This window comes from Chiloscyllium punctatum, chromosome 9, assembly GCF_047496795.1.
Source record: "Chiloscyllium punctatum isolate Juve2018m chromosome 9, sChiPun1.3, whole genome shotgun sequence".
Classification (NCBI taxonomy): Eukaryota; Metazoa; Chordata; class Chondrichthyes; order Orectolobiformes; family Hemiscylliidae; genus Chiloscyllium; species Chiloscyllium punctatum.
Window position 1 is genome coordinate 5,504,093 of NC_092747.1, and position 24,893 is coordinate 5,528,985.

At 45.1% G+C, this 24,893-nt stretch overlaps 1 protein-coding gene across 6 annotated transcripts in view; it reads left to right on the forward strand.

Annotated features, from left to right (window-relative positions):
• Positions 1-24,893, forward strand: part of pde2a (phosphodiesterase 2A) — a 404,089-nt gene that overhangs the window by 313,587 nt on the left and 65,609 nt on the right. For all 6 annotated transcript variants that reach the window (XM_072576762.1, XM_072576765.1, XM_072576764.1 and 3 more), the window contains 2 exons: positions 2,937-3,014; positions 5,645-5,767. In XM_072576762.1, the coding sequence (XP_072432863.1) occupies positions 2,937-3,014; positions 5,645-5,767 (201 nt within the window). The remainder of the gene's footprint in view (positions 1-2,936; positions 3,015-5,644; positions 5,768-24,893) is intronic.

A 24,893-nucleotide genomic window follows, 5' to 3' on the forward strand; every position in this document is an offset into this window, starting at 1 on the left:
GTGGCCTGTGTTCCTGCTGTAGGACTCTGTGACTGTGACTCTGTCAACATTTATCAGCAAAGCTGGATTTTTACAAGATTGTGAGTGTAGGTGGATCTTGGAAGGGGAGGCTTGGGATGTCAAACTGGGGGAGTGGGGTGTGTACTGGGGGAGTGGGGTGTGTACTGGGGGAGTGGGGTGTGTACTGGGGGAGTGGGGTGTGTACTGGGGGAGTGGGGTGTGTACTGGGGGAGTGGGGTGTGTACTGGGGGAGTGGGGTGTGTACTGGGGGAGTGGGGTGTGTACTGGGGGAGTGGGGTGTGTACTGGGGGAGTGGAGTGTGTACTGGGGGAGTGGGGTGTGTACTGGGGGAGTGGGGTGTGTACTGGGGGAGTGGTGTGTGTACTGGGGGAGTGGTGTGTGTACTGGGGGAGTGGGGTGTGTACGGGGGGAGTGGGGTGTGTACTGGGGGAGTGGTGTGTGTACTGGGGGAGTGGGGTGTGTACTGGGGGAGTGGGGTGTGTACTGGGGGAGTGGGGTGTGTACTGGGGGAGTGGGGTGTGTACTGGGGGAGTGGAATATTAATTAGACTGTACTTGTCAAATGTTAGACGGGTGGAGTTGGAGATAGAGAGGGGACAATTTGAATGCAGGCTGGGTAAGTTGATGCTGGCACAGAATACACTGGCCTTACCTCATGCTGCCAACACTATTCCGGTGAGTGTCACAATGAAGCTGGGGAAGGGGCTGCCTCTGGGATAATATCGCGGCACCAGAGGCAGCCCTAAGATAGGTTCAGAATCCCATCACTCCCCAGTGTTGCAGGGGGCTGTGAACACTGCTGACCCCTCGCTCTCTTCTCCCCCATGATTTCCCCAGCGTCTTTCATAATTACAGACTCTCACACTCTGGCAAGTCCTGGGCAAGGGTCAGTCTACACTGGCCAGAGGTGGAGAGGACCTCACCATTCAGTGCTACCAGGCAGAGTCGCCATGGTTTTGTGAAAGGGAGGTTGTGTGTGACCAATCTGTCAGAGTTCTTTGAGTAAATAACAAGCAAGATGGGGAAAAGGGGAACTGTCGGTGCCAGATTTCCAGAAGGCGTTGGATACATTGCCCCATCAAATGGCCCTGCATAAAATAAGAAGAAGGTTAGTTAACACGTTAATATGAATCTGGGATTCGTCGGTGACAAAGACGTGGCATAAATGAATCATTTCCAGGTTGGCAAAACATAACAAGGAGAAAGTGAGGACTGCAGGTGTTGGAGATCAGAGTCGAGAGTGTGGTGCTGGAAAAGCACAATAGGTCAGGCAGCATCCGAGGAGCAGGAGAATTGATGTTTCAGGCATAAGCCCTTCATCAGGAATGAAGCTGTGAGTGAGGAGGTTGGGGGGGGGCGGGGGGGAAGGTGGTGGGGTTGGGGGAAGGTAACTGAGAGTACGATCGGTGGATGGAGGTTGGGGAGAAGGTGATAGGATGGAGTGAATAGGTGGGAAGGAAGATGGACAGCTCAAGAGGGTAGTGCTGAGTTGGAGGGTTGGATCTGGGATAAGATGTAGGGGAGGGGAAATGAGGAAACTGGTGAAACTCACATTGATGTCCTGGGGTTGGAGGGTCCCCAGGTTAAATATGAGGCGTTCTTCCTCCAGGCATCCGGTGGTTAGGGTGTGGCCATGTAACAAGAGGTGTGTTATGAGAGGGGTCAACCTTTTATGATCGAAAGCAATGATTTGGATGAAGAGACCAAATGAATGGTAGTTAAATTCCCTGAAAGTAGGAAAGTACTTGGACAGGGAGCATAGGGAGACTGCAAGGTCACGTGGGATCGGCAAAGTGATGTGGATAATAACATGGAGTGTAGCGTGGGAAATGGTGAACCCGTCTACATCAGCAGGGAAAGCATTATATTATTTCAATGTAGAAAGACAACAGGACTCTGAGCTACAGAAGGATCTGGGTGTTCTAGTGTGTGAATCAGATAAGGTTTGTATGCAGCGACAACAAGTGAGTAGAAGGAGACTTTTGTTTTATTTGTTCATGGAATGTAGGCCCAGCATTTATTGCCCGTCCCTAGTTGCCCCTTGAGAAGGTGGGGGGTGAGCTGCCTTCTTGAACCGCTGCTGTCCATGTGCTGTAGGTAGACCCACAATGTCCCTGAGGGAGGGAATTCCAAGATTTTGACCCAGTGACAGTGAAGGAACGGCGATATATTTCCAAGTCAGTTTGGGTCAGAGGGAAACTTGCATAAGACTGCAAGACCATAAAATATAGAAGCCGAATTAGACCATTCAGCCCATCCAGTCTGATCCCCCAATTGTGGCTGATATGTTTCTCAACCCCATTCTGCTGCCTTCTCCCTGGAACCCTTGCAGGGCGTGGTGTTTCTATGTATCTGCTGTCCTTGGGATATCATAATCTGACCACAGAGGCATTGGATTGAACTCTCATCCCCACAGAGTCTTAATAGGGCAGTTCCAACTGGGCACCAGTGGCAGAAGGACACATGAACTCCCATGTGTGGGCACGTTGGCACCAAGTGGAGTGCATTGGGCTGGGCTTCCAGACCGTGGCAGGTTAACCACCCTCCCCTGTGTCAGCAATCCCCCAGCCTGGGTCCAGGGGGAACAGCAGAAGTGTTTGAAAATGAAACCAAATGAAACTGGGAAGGGAGCAGAGGAAAGTAGGACTAATTCCCTGGCTCATACAAAAAGCTAGAACAGATACGATAGGCTGAATGGCCTTTGAGTGAGCTTTAAGATTCTAAGGTTGTACATTTGAACACAGCCACTGGGAGGGCTGGGTTTTGAAAAAGTGAAGGAAGGACTGTGGGAACCACTTCAGTCAGCAAGATTAGTGATGGAAGGTACACGCTATCTGAGAGGATGTACTGTATGTATACCTTTGTCATTACCAAGTGTGATGCTGATTTTCCAAACATTTCTGACTCTCCCCACAGTCGTTATTGTACAAAAAGGTTCATGAAGCCCAGTACAGGAGTCACCTGGCGAACGAAATGATGATGTACCACCTCAAGGTAAGGAAACCTCTGCATGTCCCACTGCACTTACACTCGGACCGTCATCCCAGACTGGTACTGAGCCCTGTACTGTCAGAGGCAGTGCTGAGGGAGTGCCGCACTGTCAGAGGGTCAGTGCTGAGGGAGCGCCGCGCTGTCGGAGGGTCAGTGCTGAGGGAGTGCCGCACTGTCGGAGGGTCAGTGCTGAGGGTGTGCCGCACTGTCGGAGGGTCAGTGCTGAGGGAGTGCTGCACTGTCAGAGGGTCAGTGCTGAGGGAGCGCCGCGCTGTCGGAGGGTCAGTGCTGAGGGAGTGCCACACTGTCGGAGGGTCAGTGCTGAGGGAGTGTTGCACTGTTGGAGGGTCAGTGCAGAGGGAGCGCCACACTGTCGGAGGGTCAGTGCTGAGGGAGTGCCACACTGTCGGAGAGTCAGTGCCCCTCCCCCCCCCCCCCCCGCCTTCCCCCACCCGCCTTGAACACATCAGCTCAACATGCCACTGAAACGTTTCCAGGTAGTGCACTCTAAAACCTAACCAGGGTCAGGTTAGCTCAGTTGGCTGGATGGCCAGTGAATAACATTAACGGTGTGGGTTTAATTCCTGCACCAACTGAGGTCACCAGGAGGGACTCTCCTTCTCAACCTTCCCCTTGCCTGATGCATGATGACCTTTTGACTAAACCACTCCTCGTCATCTCTCGCTAACGAGAGAGCAGGGCCATGACCTTTGACTCTACTCACCAGCAAAAACAAATTCCCACGTTACTTCTTTTGCAAAATGCTTTTAAATCTGTGTCCCACTGGATCTTGATCCTTCTCCAAGCCGGAACAACTTTACTCTCACTCCTGATTTTGAAAACCGTTATTCCAGCTTTCTCCTCTCCAGGGAGAAGAATCCCGATTTCTTCAATCTACCCTCACCACGGAAGTTTCTCATCACTGTTGCCAATCACTTCTGCACTCTCTCTCTCTCTCCAATGCATTCCCATCTTTCCTGTCATGTGATTCCAACGGTGCAGTTATCCCGCTGAGGTATCACTGGCACTTTTGGACGCAGAGCTGTAAACTGGGTTGGAACCATCGATGGTTGCCTCGTTTTAAACGCAGCGTCCCTCAGTCCTGCCCCTTCAGTTGCCCAGTGATGGAAACGGGGACCTGTGCCCCAGAATCCGAGGGGCACAGATCTGTCTGCGCCTAGCAGTGCTGGAGGAGATTGCAATGATAGAGAGGGGGTGAGGGATTTGAAACCAAAGATAAGAATTTGCAATTCCAGGCACTGCCTTTGACACCGTGTGTGGGACTGGGTGTGAGTTAGGAGGACGGGAGCAGAGTTTTGACTGAGCTGAAGGTTATGGAGGCTGGAAGACCATAAGACCATAAGACATAGGAGTGGAAGTAAGGCCATTCGGCCCATCGAGTCCACTCCGCCATTCAATCATGGCTGATGCGCATTTCAGCTCCACTTACCAGCGTTCTCCCCGTAGCCCTTAATTCCTCTAGACAACAAGAACCTATCAATCTCGGCCTTGAAGACATTTAGCGTCCCGGCTTCCACTGCACTCCGTGGCAATGAATTCCACAGGCCCACCACTCTCTGGCTGAAGAAATGTCTCCGCATTTCTGTTCTGAAATGACCCCCTCTAATTCTAAGGCTGTGTCCACGGGTCCTAGTCTCCTCGCCTAACAGAAACAATTTCCTAGCATCCACCTTTTCAAAGCCATGTATTATTTTGTACGTCTCTATTAGATCTCCCCTTAATCTTCTAAACTCCAACGAATACAATCCCAGTATCCTCAGCCGTTCCTCATATGCTAGACCTGTCATTCCAGGGATCATCCGTGTGAATCTCCGCTGGACACGTTCCAGTGCCAGTATGTCCTTCCTGAGGTGTGGGGACCAAAACTGGACACAGTACTCCAAATGGGGCCTAACCAGAGCTTTATAAAGTCTTAGTAGTACATCTCTGCTTTTATATTCCAACCCTCTTGAGATAAGAGACAACATTGCATTCGCTTTCTTATTCACAGACTCAACCTGCATGTTGACCTTTAGAGAATCCTCGACTAGCACTCCCAGATCCCTTTGTGCTTTGGCTTTATTAATTTTCTCACCATTTAGAAAGTAGTCCATGCTTTTATTCTTTTTGCCAAAGTGCAAGACCTCGCACTTGCTCACGTTAAATTCCATCAGCCATTTCCTGGACCACTCTCCCAACCTGTCTAGATCCTTCTGTAGCCTCCCCACTTCCTCAGTACTACCTGCCTGTCCACCTAACTTCGTATCGTCGGCAAACTTCGCTAGAACGCCCCCGGTTCCCTCATCCAAATCATTAATATACAATGCGAACAGCTGTGGCCCCAGCACCGAACCCTGCGGGACACCGCTCGTCACCGGCTGCCATTCCGAAGAAGAACCTTTTATCCCAACTCTCTGCCTTCTGTTAGATAGCCAATCCTCAATCCATCCCAGCAGCTCACCTCGAACACCATGGGCCCTCACCTTGCTCAGCAGCCTCCCGTGTGACACTGGTTCCTTCTTGTGGTTGGCATGGATTGAGTGCACAAGCTGAAGAGGTTCCAGATGATCGACGGCCATCTTGGACCATTTGGAGTTCCCTCCTGCTGCTAACGGGTCGTGTCTTCCATGCAGGTTACAAACGATGAGGTTGTGAAAATGCTGAGGTACGGGATACAACCGGCAGACGAGATCCATCCAGACTTTTCCAAATTCTCCTTCACTCCCCGCTCGATTCCTGAGGGAAACACGACCATGGTAGGTTTACCACTGCATCTCCCAAAACACATCACTCAACAGAAAAAGGTCACATTCCTTCCCCAGAGACTGGTGAGAGTGTAGACCCCGCTCTCCAAGGTGTACTTGGGAGGGAGGCCCATTGGAAGGGAATCTAGCTAAGCTCACCAGGGCAAAGGAATAGAGGAGTCATCAAGCTGTGAGCTAGTCTGAAGCTTGAATGGTACATAAGACCAGCCTGGACAGGTAGGGCTGATTGGTCTGTTCCTCTGCTGCGTTCATGAGGAATGTTGGGAGCACCTGTATCTATTGGAGTTGAGAACAGTCAGAGGTGATCTTAGTGGGATGTGTACGATCCTTGAGAGGACTTGACAGGGTAGGTGATGGGTGGGGGGGGTGTGTGTGCACAGGGGGGGAGACCAAAAGACCGTAAGACCAAAACACATAGGAGCCAAAGTGGACTATTCGGCCCATCAAGTCCATTCCGTCACTCAATGAGATCATGGTCAATATCACAATCCTCAACTCCACTTTGCTGCCTTTTCCTCATAACCCTGGATTCCTGATCCTGATTAACAATCCCTCACTCTCAGCCTTGAATAGACTCGATGCCCCAGCCTCGACGGTCCTCTGGAGCAAAGAATTCCACAGATTCACTCCCCTCAGAGGGAGGAAATTCTTCCTCATCTCTGTCTGAAATTGGTGCCCCTTTATTCTGAGACTGCCCTCTGGTCTTAGACTTGCCCATGAGGGGAAACATCCTCCCAACAATGACCCTGTCAAGCCCCTTAATAATCCGGGACGTTCCAATGAAATCACCTCTCACTCTTCCAAACACAGACTCGAAAATGGAATTGAAAACACCTTGGATATTATCTAATGGCAGATGGGCTGAAAGGCCTCCTCCTGCTCCTATTTCTTTTATTCTTGAGTTTTATTCCACGAAACTTGATATAAATCCAGCAACCAGTGTAAAACATTAGTCCTTCATCTTGAAGGTGGAAACAAAGTTGAAAAATTGTGACTGATTCAAGCATCAAATTTGGGTCTGATTTGTCCATGTGACAGCGAACACTTTGACTGACTCATTGATGACCAACCCATCTCTTGTTTTGCCGCAGGTCCAGCTGAGGCACCTTAGGAAGGTGGAAAGGTGCTATGTAAATATAAGTTGTTGTTAGTGGAATGAGATGATGTTTGGCACCGACTCACATGGAGCTGTGGAATTGAGAGCTTGATGAGAGGGAGGGTGAGGGTGAAAGGGAAATGGACGGGGAGTCTGAGACAGGCACTTCCAGAGCCTCGGACCCAGGCAGCTGAAGGCATGCCTCACTCAGGAGAGAAAAAAACTGCACCTTTCACCAACCCAGAACCTCCCAACTCATGGGCATCGATTCTAAGTTTTGGAAAGTCTCAATAAAATTCACTGTAATGAAGTAACTTCAACTCACCCTCATGTTGCCAATCTTCCAACATGATCCTAGATGATCCATTTACAGATTAGCTCATTATGTCTGAGGTGGGAGGAATCCCTGTCTGTATGTCATCGCACAACAGACATTTTAAAAATCTTAGACACGAGTACTGATAAAGCCAATTTTATAGGTTAATAATCAGTTTATATGAACTGAAATGCAAATTTGCCATTTTCTTTAATGAACAATTCAATCATTCATTTGGTGGAAACATAATAATGATGCAAAGCTTATACACACACACACACACACACACACTAACTCTCACACTCATACTGTCACACTCTCTCTCTCTCTCTCACACACACACACACACACTATAAATCTCACTTATACTGTCACTTTTTCTCTGACACACACACATATTGTAACTGTCTCACACACATACTGTAACTCTCTCTCACGCACACACTAACTCTCTCACACACACACTAACTCTCACACACAAACACTGTAACTCTCTCTCTCACACACACACACTGTAACTCTCTCTCTCTCACACACTGTAACTCTCTCTCAAACACACACTAACTCTCTCTCACACACACTAATTCTCTCTCTCTCACACACTGTAACTCTCACACACACATACTGTAACTCTCTCTCACACGCACTGTAATTCTCTCTCACACACACACACACACTGTAACTCTTTCACACACACACACACATACTGTAACACTCTCACACACACACAGTAACTCTCTCTCTCTCACACACACACTGTAACTCACACACAAACACTGTAACTCTCTCTCTCACACACACACAGTAACTCTCTCTCAAACACACACTGTAACTCTCTCACACACACACACAAACTGTAACTCTCTCTCACACACACACACTGTAACTCTCTCTCACACACACATACTGTAACTCTCTCTTACACACACACATACTGTAACTCTCTCTCTCACACACACACAGTAACTCTCTCTCAAACACACACTGTAACTCTCTCTCTCTCACACACACAAACTGTAACTCTCTCTCACACACACACTGTACCTCTCTCTCACACACACATACTGTAACTCTCTCTCTCACACACACTGTAACTCTCTCTCTCACGCACACACTGTAACTCTTTCACACACACATACTGTAACTCTCTCTCACACACACACAGTAACTCTCTCTCTCACACACATACTGTAACTCTCACACACATACTGTAACTCTCTCTCATGCACACATTATGTAACTCTCTCTCACACACACACATACTGTAGCTCACACACATACTGTATCTCTCTCTCTCGCACACACTGTAACTCTCTCACACATATATACTGTCACACACACACACACACACTGTAACTCTTTCTCTCACACATACTGTAACTCTCTCTCTCACACATATTGTAACTCTCACACAAACATACTGTAACTCTCTCTCTCACACACACACTGTAACTCTCACACACACACTGTAACTCTCTCTCTCACGCATAATGTAACTCTCTCTCACACACACACACTGTAACTCTCTCACACACATATATACTGTCACACTCTCTCTCACACACACATATATACTGTAACTCTCTCTCTCTCTCACACACACACAGTAACTCTCTCTCACACACACATACTGTAACTCTCTCTCACACACACACAGTAACTCTCTCTCAAACATACACTGTAACTCTCTCACACACACACAAACTGTAACTCTCTCTTACACACACACTGTAACTCTCTCTCTCGCACACACACTGTAACTCTCACACACGTATATACTGTCTCACACACACACACACTGTAACTCTCTCTCACACACACATATTGTAACTCACACACACATGCTGTAACTCTCACACACACATACTGTAACTCTGACACACACACACTTTAACTCTCTCTCACACACATACTGTAACTCTCTCTCACACACACACTCTGTAACTCTCTCTCTCACACACACACTGTAACTCTCACACACACAGTAACTCTTTCACACACACAGTGTAACTCTCTCTCACACACATACTGTAACTCTCTCTCGCACACACAGTAACCCTCTCACACAAACGTACTGTAACTCTCTCTCATACACACGTACTGTAACTCTCACACACATACTGTAACTCTCTCACACACACATCCTGTAAGTCTCTCTATCACACACACATAATTTAACTCTTTCTCTCACACACACACACATACTGTAACTCTCACACACATACTGTAACTCTCTTTCTCACACACACACACACGAACTCTCTCCCACACATATATACTGTCACACTCTCACACACGCACACTGTAACTCTCTCTCTCACACACACATACTGTAACTCTCACACACACACACTGTAACTCTAACACAAACACTTTAACTCTCGCACACACACTGTAACTCTCTCACACACATATATACTGTCTCACACACACACACACACACACACTGTAACTCTCTCTCACACACACACTGTAACTCTCTCTCACACACACATATTGGAACTCTCACACAAACGTACTGTAACTCTCTCACACACACACACTGTAACTCTTACACACATACTGTAACTCTCTCTCACACACACACACTAACTCTCACACATATATACTGTCACACTCTCACACACGCACACTGTAACTCTCTCTCTCTCACACACATACTGTAACTCTCACAAACACACACTGTAACTCTCTCTCACTCACACACACTGTAACTCTCTCACACACATAGTGTAACTCTCTCTCACACACACACATATTGTAACTCTCTCACACACACTGTAACTCTCTCTCTCACTCACACATAATTTAACTCTTTCTCTCACACACATACACACTGTAACTCTCACACACATACTGTAACTCTCTCTCTCAAAAACACACACTGTAGCTCTCTCACACACATATATACTGTCACACTCTCACACACACACTGTAACTCTCTCTCTCACGCATAATGTAACTCTCTCTCACTCACACACACTGTAACTCTCACACACATATATACTGTCACACTCTCTCTCTCACACACATATATACTGTAACTCTCTCTCTCTCACACACACACACAGTAACTCTCTCTCACACACATACTGTAACTCTCTCTCTCACACACACACAGTAACTCTCTCTCAAACATACACTGTAACTCTCTCTCACACACACACAAACTGTAACTCTCTCTCACACACACACTGTAACTCTCTCTCACACACACTGTAACTCTCTCTCACACACATACTGTAACTCTCTCTCACACACACACTGTAACTCTCTCTCTCACACACACATACTGTAACTCTCTCTCTCTCTCTCTCTCACACACACAGTAACTCTCTCTCAAACACACACTGTAACTTTCTCTCTCTCACACACACATACTGTAACTCTCTCTCTCTCTCTCTCTCTCTCTCACACACACACTGTAACTTTCTCTCTCTCACACGCACATACTGTAACTCTCTCACACACACAGTAACTCTCTCTCTCTCACACACACACATACTGTAACTCTCTAACACACATACTGTAACTCACACACGCACTGTAACTCTCTCTCACACACACACTCTGTAACTCTCTCTCACACACACATACTGTAACTCTCTCTCTCGCACACACACTGTAACTCTCACACACGTATATACTGTCTCACACACACACACACTGTAACTCTCTCTCACACACACATATTGTAACTCACACACACATGCTGTAACTCTCACACACACATACTGTAACTCTGACACACACACACTTTAACTCTCTCTCACACACATACTGTAACTCTCTCTCACACACACACTCTGTAACTCTCTCTCTCACACACACACTGTAACTCTCACACACACAGTAACTATTTCACACACACAGTGTAACTCTCTCTCACACACATACTGTAACTCTCTCTCACACACACAGTAACACTCTCACACAAATGTACTGTAACTCTCTCTCATACACACGTACTGTAACTCTCACACACATACTGTAACTCTCACACACATACTGTAACTCTCTTTCTCACACACACACACTAACTCTCTCCCACACATATATACTGTCACACTCTCACACACGCACACTGTAACTCTCTCTCTCACACACACATACTGTAACTCTCACACACACACACTGTAACTCTCTCACACACATATATACTGTCTCACACACACACACACACACTGTAACTCTCTCTCACACACACACTGTAACTCTCTCTCTCACACACACACTAACTCTCTCTCACACACATATTGAAACTCTCACACAAACGTACTGTAACTCTCTCTCACACACACACACTTTAACTCTCACACACATACTGTAACTCTCTCTCACACACACACACTAACTCTCACACATATATACTGTCACACTCTCACACACGCACACTGTAACTCTCTCTCTCTCACACACATACTGTAACTCTCACAAACACACACTGTAACTCTCTCTCACTCACACACACTGTAACTCTCTCACACACATAGTGTAACTCTCTCTCACACACACACATATTGTAACTCTCTCTCACACACACTGTAACTCTCTCTCTCACTCACACATAATTTAACTCTTTCTCTCACACACATACACACTGTAACTCTCACACACATACTGTAACTCTCTCTCTCAAAACACACACTGTAGCTCTCTCACACACATATATACTGTCACACTCACACACACACTGTAACTCTCTCTCTCACGCATAATGTAACTCTCTCTCACTCACACACGCTGTAACTCTCTCACACACATATATACTGTCACACTCTCTCTCTCACACACATATATACTGTAACTCTCTCTCTCTCTCACACACACACACAGTAACTCTCTCTCACACACACATACTGTAACTCTCTCTCTCACACACACACACAGTAACTCTCTCTCAAACGTACACTGTAACTCTCTCTCACACACACACAAACTGTAACTCTCTCTTACACACACACTGTAACTCTCTCACACACACACTGTAACTCTCTCTCACACACATACTGTAACTCTCTCTCACACACACACACTGTAACTCTCTCTCTCACACACACATACTGTAACTCTCTCTCTCTCTCTCTCACACACACAGTAACTCTCTCTCAAACACACATATTGTAACTCTCACACAAACGTACTGTAACTCTCTCTCTCACACACACACACTGTAACTCTTACACACATACTGTAACTTCTCTCACACACACACTAACTCTCACACATATATACTGTCACACTCACACACGCACACTGTAACTCTCTCTCTCACACACACATACTGTAACTCTCTCTCACACACACATAATTTAACTCTTTCTCTCTCACACACACATACTGTAACTCTCTCTCACACACACACTGTAACTCTCTCTCACACACACATATTGTAACTCTCACATGCACATACTGTAACTCTCTCACACACATATATACTGTAACTCTCCCTCTCACACACACACAGTAACTCTCTCTCACACACACACATAATTTAACTCTTTCTCTCACACACACACATACTGTAACTCTCACACACACACTCTGTAACTCGCTCTCACACACACACACACAGTAACTCACACACATACTGTAACTCACACACACACACACACTGTAACTCTCTCTCTCACGCACACATACTGTAACTCTCTCTCAAACACACATAATTTAACACTTTCTCACACACACACATACTGTAACTCTCTCTCACACACACACTCTGTAACTCTCTCTCACACACACATACAGTAACTCTCATACACATGCTGTAACTCTCTCACACACACTGTAACTCTCTCACACACATATATACTGTAACTCTCTCTCTCTCTCTCTCTCTCTCTCTCACACACACACACACACACACACACACACACACACTGTAACTCTCTCTCACACACACATATTGTAACTCTCACACACATATATACTGTAACTCTCTCACACACACACAGTAACTCTCTCTCACACACACACATAATTTAACTCTTTCTCTCACGCACACACAATCTGTAACTCTCTCTCTTACACACACATAATTTAACTCTTTCTCTCTCACACACACATACTGTAACTCTCTCTCACACACACATATTGTAACTCTCACACACACAGTAACTCTTTCACACACACAGTGTAACTCTCTCACACACACATACTGTAATCTCACACACATACTGTAACTCTCTCTCACACACATATATACTGTAACTCTCTCTCTCTCACACACACACACACACACAGTAACTCTCTCTCACACATATATATTGTAACTCTCTCACACACATACACACACACACACTGTAACTCTCTCTCACACACACATATTGTAACTCTCACACAAACGTACTGTAACTCTCTCTCTCACACACACACACTGTAACTCTCACATACACACACTAACTCTCACACATATATACTGTCACACTCTCACACACGCACACTGTAACTCTCTCTCACTCACACACACTGTAACTCTCTCACACACATAGTGTAACTCTCTCTCACACACACACATATTGTAACTCTCTCTCATACACACTGTAACTCTCTCTCTCACACACACATAATTTAACTCTTTCTCTCTCACAAACACATACTGTAACTCTCTCTCGCACACATTATGTAACTCACTCTCATACACACATACTGTAACTCACACACATACTGTATCTCTCTCTCGCACACACACTGTAACTCTCTCACACACATATATACTGTCACACACACACACCGTAACTCTCTCTCTCACACATACTGTAACTCTCTCTCTCTCACACACACACTGTAACTCTCTCTCACTCACACATATTGTAACTCTCTCACACACATACTGTAACTCTCTCTCACACACACACATAATTTAACTCTTTCTCTCACACACACACATACTGTACCTCTCTCTCACACACACACTCTGTAACTCTCTCTCACACACACACATACAGTAACTCTCACACACACACTGTAACTCTCACACACATACTGTAACTCTCACACACACATACTGTAACTCTCTCTCTCACACACATAATTTAACTCTTTCTCTCACATACACACATACTGTAACTCTCTCTCTCACACACTCACATACGGTAACTCTCTCACACACACTGTAACTCTCTCTCTCTCACACACACATAGTCTATAGTCTAACTCTCTCTCTCTCTCACACACACTGTAACTCTCTCACCCACATATATACTGTCACACACACACACACAGTAACACACTCTCTCACACACACATACTGTAACCCTCTCTCACACACACACATAATTTAACTCTTTCTCACACACACACATACTGTAACTCTCTCTCACACACACACTCTGTAATTCTCTCTCTCACACACACATACAGTAACTCTCACACATATACTGTAACTCTCACACACACATAATTTAACTCTTTCTCTCACACACACATACTGTAACTCTCTCTCTCACATACTCACATACTGTAACTCTCACACACACACACTGTAACTCTCATACACATACTGTAACTCTCACACACACACTGTAACTCTCACACACATACTGTAACTCTCTCTCGCACACACACTGTAACTCTCACACACACATATATACTGTCACACACACACACTGTAACTCTCTCTCACACACACATATTGTAACTCTCACACAAACGTACTGTAACACTCTCTCACACACACACTGTAACTCTGTCTCTAACACACACATATTGTAACTCTCACACACACAAAATGTAACTCTCTCTCACACACACTGTAACTCTCACACACGCAGTAACACTTTCACACACACATTGTAACTCTCTCTCACACACACTGTAACTCTCACACACGCAGTAACTCTTTCACACACACAGTGTAACTCTCTCGCACACATACTGTAACTCTCTCTCACACACAGAGTAACTCTCTCACACAAACGTACTGTAGCTCTCTCTCATACACATGTACTGTAACTCTCACACACATACTGTACGTCTCTCACACACACACATAATTTAACTCTTTCTCTCTCTCTCACACACACACATACTGTAACTCTCTCACACACATTTACGGCGGCACGGTGGCACAGTGGTTAGCACTGCTGCCTCACAGCGCCAGAGACCTGGGTTCAATTCCCGCCTCAGGCGACTGACTGTGTGGAGTTTGCACGTTCTCCCCGTGTCTGCGTGGGTTTCCTCCGGCTGCTCCGGTTTCCTCCCACAGTCCAAAGATGTGCAGGTCAGGTGAATTGGTCATGCTAAATGTAGTGTTAGGTAAGGGGTAAATGTAGGGGTATGGGTGGTTTGCGCTTCGGAGGGGCGGTGTGGACTTGTTGGGCCGAAGAGCCTGTTTCCACACTGTAAGTAATCTAATCTAATCTAAACATTATGTAACTCTCTCACACACACATACTGTAACTCTCTCTCACACACACACTGTAACTCTCTCTCACACACACATATTGTAACTCTCACACACATATATACTGTAAGTCTCTCACACACACACAGTAACTCTCTCTCACACACACACATAATTTAACTCTTTCTCTCACGCACACACAATCTGTAACTCTCTCTCACACACACACACTGTAACTCTCTCTCTCACACACACATACTGTAACTCTCTCTCTCACACACACATAATTTAACTCTTTCTCTCTCACACACACATACTGTAACTCTCTCTCACACACTCACTGTAACTCTCTCTCACACACACATATTGTAACTCTCACATGCACATACTGTAACTCTCTCACACACATATATACTGTAACTCTCTCTCTCACACACACACAGTAACTCTCTCTCACACACACACATAATTTAACTCTTTCTCTCACACACACACATACTGTAACTCTCACACACACACTCTGTAACTCGCTCTCACACACACGCACACAGTAACTCACACACACACTGTAACTCTCTCTCTCACGCACACATACTGTAACTCTCTCTCACACACACATAATTTAACACTTTCTCACACACACACATACTGTAACTCTCTCTCACACACACACTCTGTAACTCTCTCTCACACACACACATACAGTAACTCTCATACACATGCTGTAACTCTCACACACACACTGTAACTCTCACACGCATACTGTAACTCTCTCACACACACTGTAACTCTCTCACACACATATATACTGTAACTCTCTCACACACACAGTAACTCTCTCTCACACACACACATAATTTAACTCTTTCTCTCACGCACACACAATCTGTAACTCTCTCTCACACACACACACTGTAACTCTCTCTCTCACACACACATACTGTAACTCTCTCTCTCACACACACATAATTTAACTCTTTCTCTCTCACACACACATACTGTAACTCTCTCTCACACACACACTCTGTAACTCTCTCTCACACACACATACAGTAACTCTCATACACATGCTGTAACTCTCACACACACTGTAACTCTCTCACACACATATATACTGTAACTCTCTCTCTCTCACACACACACACACACACACACACACACACACACACACTGTAACTCTCTCTCTCACACACACATAATTTAACTCTTTCTCTCTCACAGTCACATACTGTAACTCTCTCTCACACACACGTTATGTAACTCTCTCTCACACACACACATACTGTAACTCACACACATACTGTAACTTTCTCTCTCGCACACATACTGTAACTCTCACACAAACGTACTGTAACTCTCTCTCTCACACACACACTGTAACTCTCTCACACACACATACTGTAACTCTCACATGCACATACTGTAACTCTCTCACACACATATATACTGTAACTCTCTCACACACACACATACTGTAACTCTCTCTCACACACACACATAATTTAACTCTTTCTCTCACACACACACATACTGTAACTCTCACACACACACTCTGTAACTCTCTCTCACACACACATACAGTAACTCACACACATACTGTAACTCACACACACACACACACACACTGTAACTCTCTCTCTCACGCACACATACTGTAACTCTCTCTCACACACACATAATTTAACACTTTCTCACACACACACATTCTGTAACTCTCTCTCACACACACACTCTGTAACTCTCTCTCACACACACACATACAGTAACTCTCATACACATACTGTAACTCTCACACACACACTGTAACTCTCACACACATACTGTAACTCTCTCACACACACTGTAACTCTCACACACATATATACTGTAACACTCTCTCTCTCTCTCTCACACACACAAACACACTGTAACTCTCTCTCTTACACACACATAATTTAACTCTTTCTCTCTCACACGCACATACTGTAACTCTCTCACACACACTGTAACTCTCTCTCACACACACACATACTGTAACTCACACACATACTGTAACTTTCTCGCACACACACTGTAGCTCTCTCGCACACATATATACTGTCACACACACACACACACTGTAACTCTCTCACACACACATATTGTAACTCTCACACAAACGTACTGTAACTCTCTCTCTCTCTCACACACACTGTAACTCTGTCTCTCACACACACATATTGTAACTCTCCCACACACATACTGTAACTCTCTCTCTCACACACACATAATTTAACTCTTTCTCTCAGACACACATACTGTAACACTCTCTCTCACACACACATAATTTAACTCTTTCTCTCACACACACACACACACACACACTGTAACTCTCTCTCGCACACACAGAAAGTCTCTCTCACACACTCATACTGTAACTCTCTCACACACGCTGTAACTCTCACACACACATACTGTAACTCTGTCGTACACACGCACACTGTAACTCTCTCTCACACACATATACTGTAACTCTCTCTCTCACGCACACACATCCTGAAATTCTCTCTCTCACACATACTGTAACTCTCTCTCATACACACATACTGTAACTCTCTCACACACACATATACTGTCACTCTCTCATCACACACACCCTGTAACTCTCTCACACACACATACTGTAACTCACACACACACACACATATTGTAACTCTCACACACGCACATAATTTAACTTGTTCTCGCACACACACACACTGTAAATCTCTCTCACGCACACACATCCTGAAATTCTCTCTCTCACACATACTGTAACTCTCTCTCATACACACATACTGTAACTCTCTCACACACACATATACTGTCACTCTCTCACTCACACTTCACCCTGTACCTCTCTCACACACACATACTGTAACTCACACACACATATTGTAACTCTCACACACGCACATAATTTAACTTGTTCTCACACACACACACACACTGTAACTCTCTCTCACACATAGAGTGTGTAACTCTCTCTCACACACACATACTGTAACTCTCTCTAAAACACACACCTTATCTCTCACACACACATACTGTAACTCACACACACACATACTGTAACTCTGTCACACACACACACTGTAACTCTGTCACACACACATACTGTAACTCACACACACACACACATATTGTAACTCTCACACACGCACATAATTTAACTTGTTCTCACACACACACACACTGTAACTCTCTCTCACACATAGAGAGTGTAACTCTCTCTCACACACACATACTGTAACTCTCTCTAAAACACACACCTTATCTCTCACACACACATACTGTAACTCACACACACACATACTGTAACTCTGTCACACACACACATACTGTAACTCTCACACACACACACACACATATTGTAACTCTCACACACGCACATAATTTAACTTGTTCTCACACACACACACACACTGTAACTCTCTCTCACACATAGAGAGTGTAACTCTCTCTCACACACATACTGTAACTCTCTCTAAAACACACACCTTATCTCTCACACACACATACTGTAACTCACACACACACACATACTGTAACTCTGTCACACACACACACTGTAACTCTCACACACACACTAACTCTCTCACACACACATACTGTAATTCTCTCACACACACACCTTAACTCTCTCTCTCACACACAGTGTAATTCTCTCACTCACACACACCCTGTAACTCTCTCACACACACACATACTGTAACTCACACACACACACATATTGTAACTCTCACACACGCACATAATTTAACTTGTTCTCACACACACACTGTAACTCTCTCTCACACATAGAGAGTGTAACTCTCTCTCACACACACATACTGTAACTCTCTCTAAAACACACACCTTATCTGTCACACACACATACTGTAACTCACACACACACACATACTGTACCTCTGTCACACACACACACTGTAACTCTCACACACACACTAACTCTCTCACACACACATACTGTAATTCTCTCACACACACACCTTAACTCTCTCTCTCACACACAGTGTAATTCTCTCACACACACACATACTGTAACTCTCTCTCACACACACATACTGTAACTCTCTCACACACGCTGTAACTCTCTCTCAGACACACAGACTGTAAGTCTCTCCCTCTCACACACACACATAATTTAACTCTCACTCACACACTCACACTGTAACTCTCTCACTCACACATACACACTGTAACTCTCTCTCACACACACATACTGTAACTCTCTCTCTCACACACACCCACATACTGTAACTCTCTCACAACACACTCACACTGTAACTCTCACGCACACATACTGTAACTCACACACACACATACTGTAAGTCTCTCACGCACACACAGTAACTCGCTCTCTCTCTCACACACACACACACACACACTAACTCTCTCACACACATACTGTAACTCACACACACACAGTAACTCTCTTTCACACACACTCACATACAGTAACTCTCTCACATACACACTGTAACTCTCTCTCATACACACATACTGTAACTCTCATGCAGAAATATACTGTCACTCTCTCTCTCACACACATACTGTAACTCTCTCTCACACACAACACACACTGTAACTCTCTCTCTCACACACACACTGTAACCCTCTCTCTCTCTCTCATACTGTAACTCTCTCTCACACACACATACTGTAACTCTCTCTCTCACACACACCCACATACTGTAACTCTCTCACAACACCCTCACACTGTAACTCTCACGCACACATACTGTAACTCACACGCACACATACTGTAAGTCTCTCACGCACACACAGTAACTCGCTCTCTCTCACACACACACACACACACACACACACACTAACTCTCTCACACGCATACTGTAACTCACACACACACAGTAACTCTCTTTCACACACACTCACATACAGTAACTCTCTCTCACACACACTGTAACTCTCTCTCATACACACATACTGTAATTCTCTCTCTCACACACACACACCGTAACCCTCTCTCTCTCACACATACTGTAACTCTCTCACAAACACACATACTGAAACTCTCTCACACACACTGTAACTCTCTCACTCATACTGTAACTCTCACACATACACACTGTAACTCTCTCATGCACACATATACTGTCACTTACTCACACACACATACTGTAACTCTCTCTCACACACACACTGTAACTCTCTCTCTCACACACACACAATCAAACTCTTTCTCTCTCACACACACACACAGTAACTCGCACACACACAGACTGTAACTCTCTCACACACAGTAACTCGCTCTCACACACACACACTGTAACTCTCTCTCACACACACACCCTGTCACTCTCTCCCACACACACACTATAACTCTCACACACACACTGTAACTCTCTCTCACACACACTGTAACTCTCTCACACATATATACTGTCACATTCTCGCACACATACACTGTAGCTCTCTCTCACACGCACACACATTGTAACTCTCGCACACACTGTAACTCTCTCTCACATACACACTGTAACTCTGTCTCACAAACAGACTGTAACTCTCTCTCACACACGTACTGTAACTCTCTCTCTCACACACACTGTAACTCTCACACACACATTGTAACTATCTCTCACACACGTACTGTAACTCTCTCACACACACTGTAACCCACTCTCTCACACACAGAGTAATTCTCTCCCACACACACATACTGTAACTCTCTCTCTCACACACACCTTAACTCTCACACAGACACACGCACACACTGTAACTCTCTTTCTCTCACACACACACACACACTGTAACTCTCTCACACACACTGTAACTCTCTCACACATATATACTGTCACATTCTCGCACACATACACTGTAGCTCTCTCTCTCTCTCTCTCTCATACTGTAACTCTCTCTCACACACACATACTGTAACTCTCTCTCTCACACACACCCACATACTGTAACTCTCTCACAACACACTCACACTGTAACTCACATGCACACATACTGTAACTCACACGCACAAATACTGTAAGTCTCTCACGCACACACAGTAACTCGCTCTCTCTCACACACACACACACACACTAACTCTCTCACACGCATACTGTAACTCACACACACACAGTAACTCTCTTTCACACACACTCACATACAGTAACTCTCTCTCTCACACACACTGTAACTCTCTCTCATACACACATACTGTAATTCTCTCTCTCACACACACACACCGTAACCCTCTCTCTCTCTCTCACATACTGTAACTCTCTCACAAACACACATACTGAAACTCTCTCACACACACTGTAAATCTGTCACTCATACTGTAACTCTCACACATACACACTGTAACTCTCTCATGCACACATATACTGTCACTTACTCACACACGCATACTGTAACTCTCTCTCTCACACACACTGTAACTCTCTCTCACACACACACTGTAACTCTCTCTCACACACACACACACAGTAACTCGCACACACACAGACTGTAACTCTCTCACACACAGTAACTCTCTCTCACACACATACACTGTAACTCTCTCTCACACACACACACTGTAACTCTCTCTCACACACACACACTGTCACTCTCTCTCACACACACATATACTGTCACTCTCTCACTCACACACACCCTGTAACTCTCTCCCACACACACACTATAACTCTCACACACACACTGTAACTCTCTCTCACACACACTGTAACTCTCTCACACATATATACTGTCACATTCTCGCACACATACACTGTAGCTCTCTCTCACACGCACGCACACTGTAACTCTCGCACACACTGTAACTCTCTCTCACATACACACTGTAACTCTGTCTCACAAACAGACTGTAACTCTCTCTCACACACGTACTGTAACTCTCTCTCTCACACACACTGTAACTCTCACACACACACTGTAACTATCTCTCACACACACGTACTGTAACTCTCTCACACACACTGTAACCCACTCTCTCACACACAGTGTAATTCTCTCCCACACACACATACTGTAACACTCTCTCTCACACACACCTTAACTCTCACACAGACACACACACACTGTAACTCTCTTTCTCTCACACACACACACACACACTGTAACTCTCTCTCACACACACTGTAACTCTCTCACACATATATACTGTCACATTCTCGCACACATACACTGTAGCTCTCTCTCACACGCACACACACTGTAACTCTCTCTCTCACACACACTGTAACTCTCACACACACACTGTAACTCTCTCTCACACACACTGTAACTCTCTCACACATATATACTGTCACATTCTCGCACACATACACTGTAGCTCTCTCTCACATGCACACACACTGTAACTCTCGCACACACTGTAACTCTCTCTCTCACACACACTGTAACTCTCACACACACACTGTAACTCTCTCTCACACGCACATACTGTAACTCTCTCACACACGATGTAACTCTCACACACACATACTGTAATTCTGTCATACACACATACACTGTAACTCTCACACACACACTGTAACTCTCTCACACACACACATCGTGAAACACTCTCTCTCACACACATACTGTAATTCTCTCTCACACACAAACATTATTTAACTCTCTCTCACTCACACACACATACTGTAACTCTCACTCACACACAGCCTGTAACTCTCTCCCACACACACACTATAACTCTCACACACACACTGTAACTCTCTCTCACACACACTGTAACTCTCTCACACATATATACGGGCGGCACGGTGGCACAGTGGTTTGCACTGCTGCCTCACAGCCCCTGAGACCTGGGTTCAATTCCCGCCTCAGGCGACTGACTGTGTGGAGATTGCACGTTCTCCCCGTGTCTGCGTGGGTTTCCTCCGGGTGCTCCGGTTTCGTCCCACAGTCCAAAGATGTGCAGGTCAGGTGAATTGGCCATGCTAAATTGCCCGTAGTGTTAGGTAAGGGGTAGATGTAGGGGTATGGGTGGGTTACGCTTTGGCTCTGTCTCACACACACACAAAATGTAACTCTCTCACAAACACACATACTGTAATTCTCTCACACACACAGTGTAACTCTCTCTCACACACACAAACTCACAGTCACTCTATCACACACACTGTAACTCTCTCAAACACATACACTGTAACTCTCACACACATACATAGTGTAACTCCCTCACACAGACACATACTGTAACTCTCACTGACACACACACTGTAACTCTCTCACACACACATACTGTAACTCTCTCTCACACACATACTGTAACTCTCTCACAAACACGCATACTGTAACTCTCACACACACACGGTAGCTCTCTCTCACACACACTGTAACTCTCTCACACACACATATTGGAACTCTCTTTTACACACACATAATTTAACTCTTTCACTCACACACGCACATACTGTAACTCTCAAACACACATACTGTAACTCTCACACACACATACTGTAACTCTCTCTCACACACACACATGCTGTAACTCTCTCACACACACACATGCTGTAACTCTCTCACACACACACTGTAACTCTCTCACACACACACTAACTCTCTCTCTCACACACACCTATTGTAACTCACACACACACATACTGTAACTCTCTCTCTCACACACAGTAACTCTCTCACACACACATACTGTAACTCTCTCTCTCACACACAGTAACTCTCACACACACACATACTGTAACTCTCTCTCTCACACATACTGTAATGCACACACTCACATTCTGTAACTCTCTCACACACACATACTGTAACTCTCACTCACACACTGTAACTCTCTCACACACACATACTGTAACGCACACACTCACATTCTGTAACTCTCTCACACACACACGCTGTGACTCTCTCTCTCACACACAGTGTAATTCTCTCTCACACACACATACTGTAACTGTCTCTCACACACACCTCAACTCTCACACAGACACACACACACTGTAACTCTCTTTCTCTCACACACACACATACTGTAACTCTCTCTCACACACTCGTACTGTAGCTCTCTCACACACGCTGTAACTCTCACACACATATACTGTAACTCTCTCTCTCACACACACACATCCTGAAACTCTCTCTCTCACACACATATTGTAATTCTCTCTCACACACACACATTATTTAACTCTTTCTCTCACTCACACACACACATTATTTAACTCTTTCTCTCACACACACACAGTAACTCGCTCTCTCTCACACACACACACACACACTAACTCTCTCACACGCATACTGTAACTCACACACACACAGTAACTCGCTCTCACACACACTCACATACAGTAACTCTCTCTCACACACACTGTAACTCTCTCTCATACACACATACTGTAATTCTCTCTCTCACACACACACACCGTAACCCTCT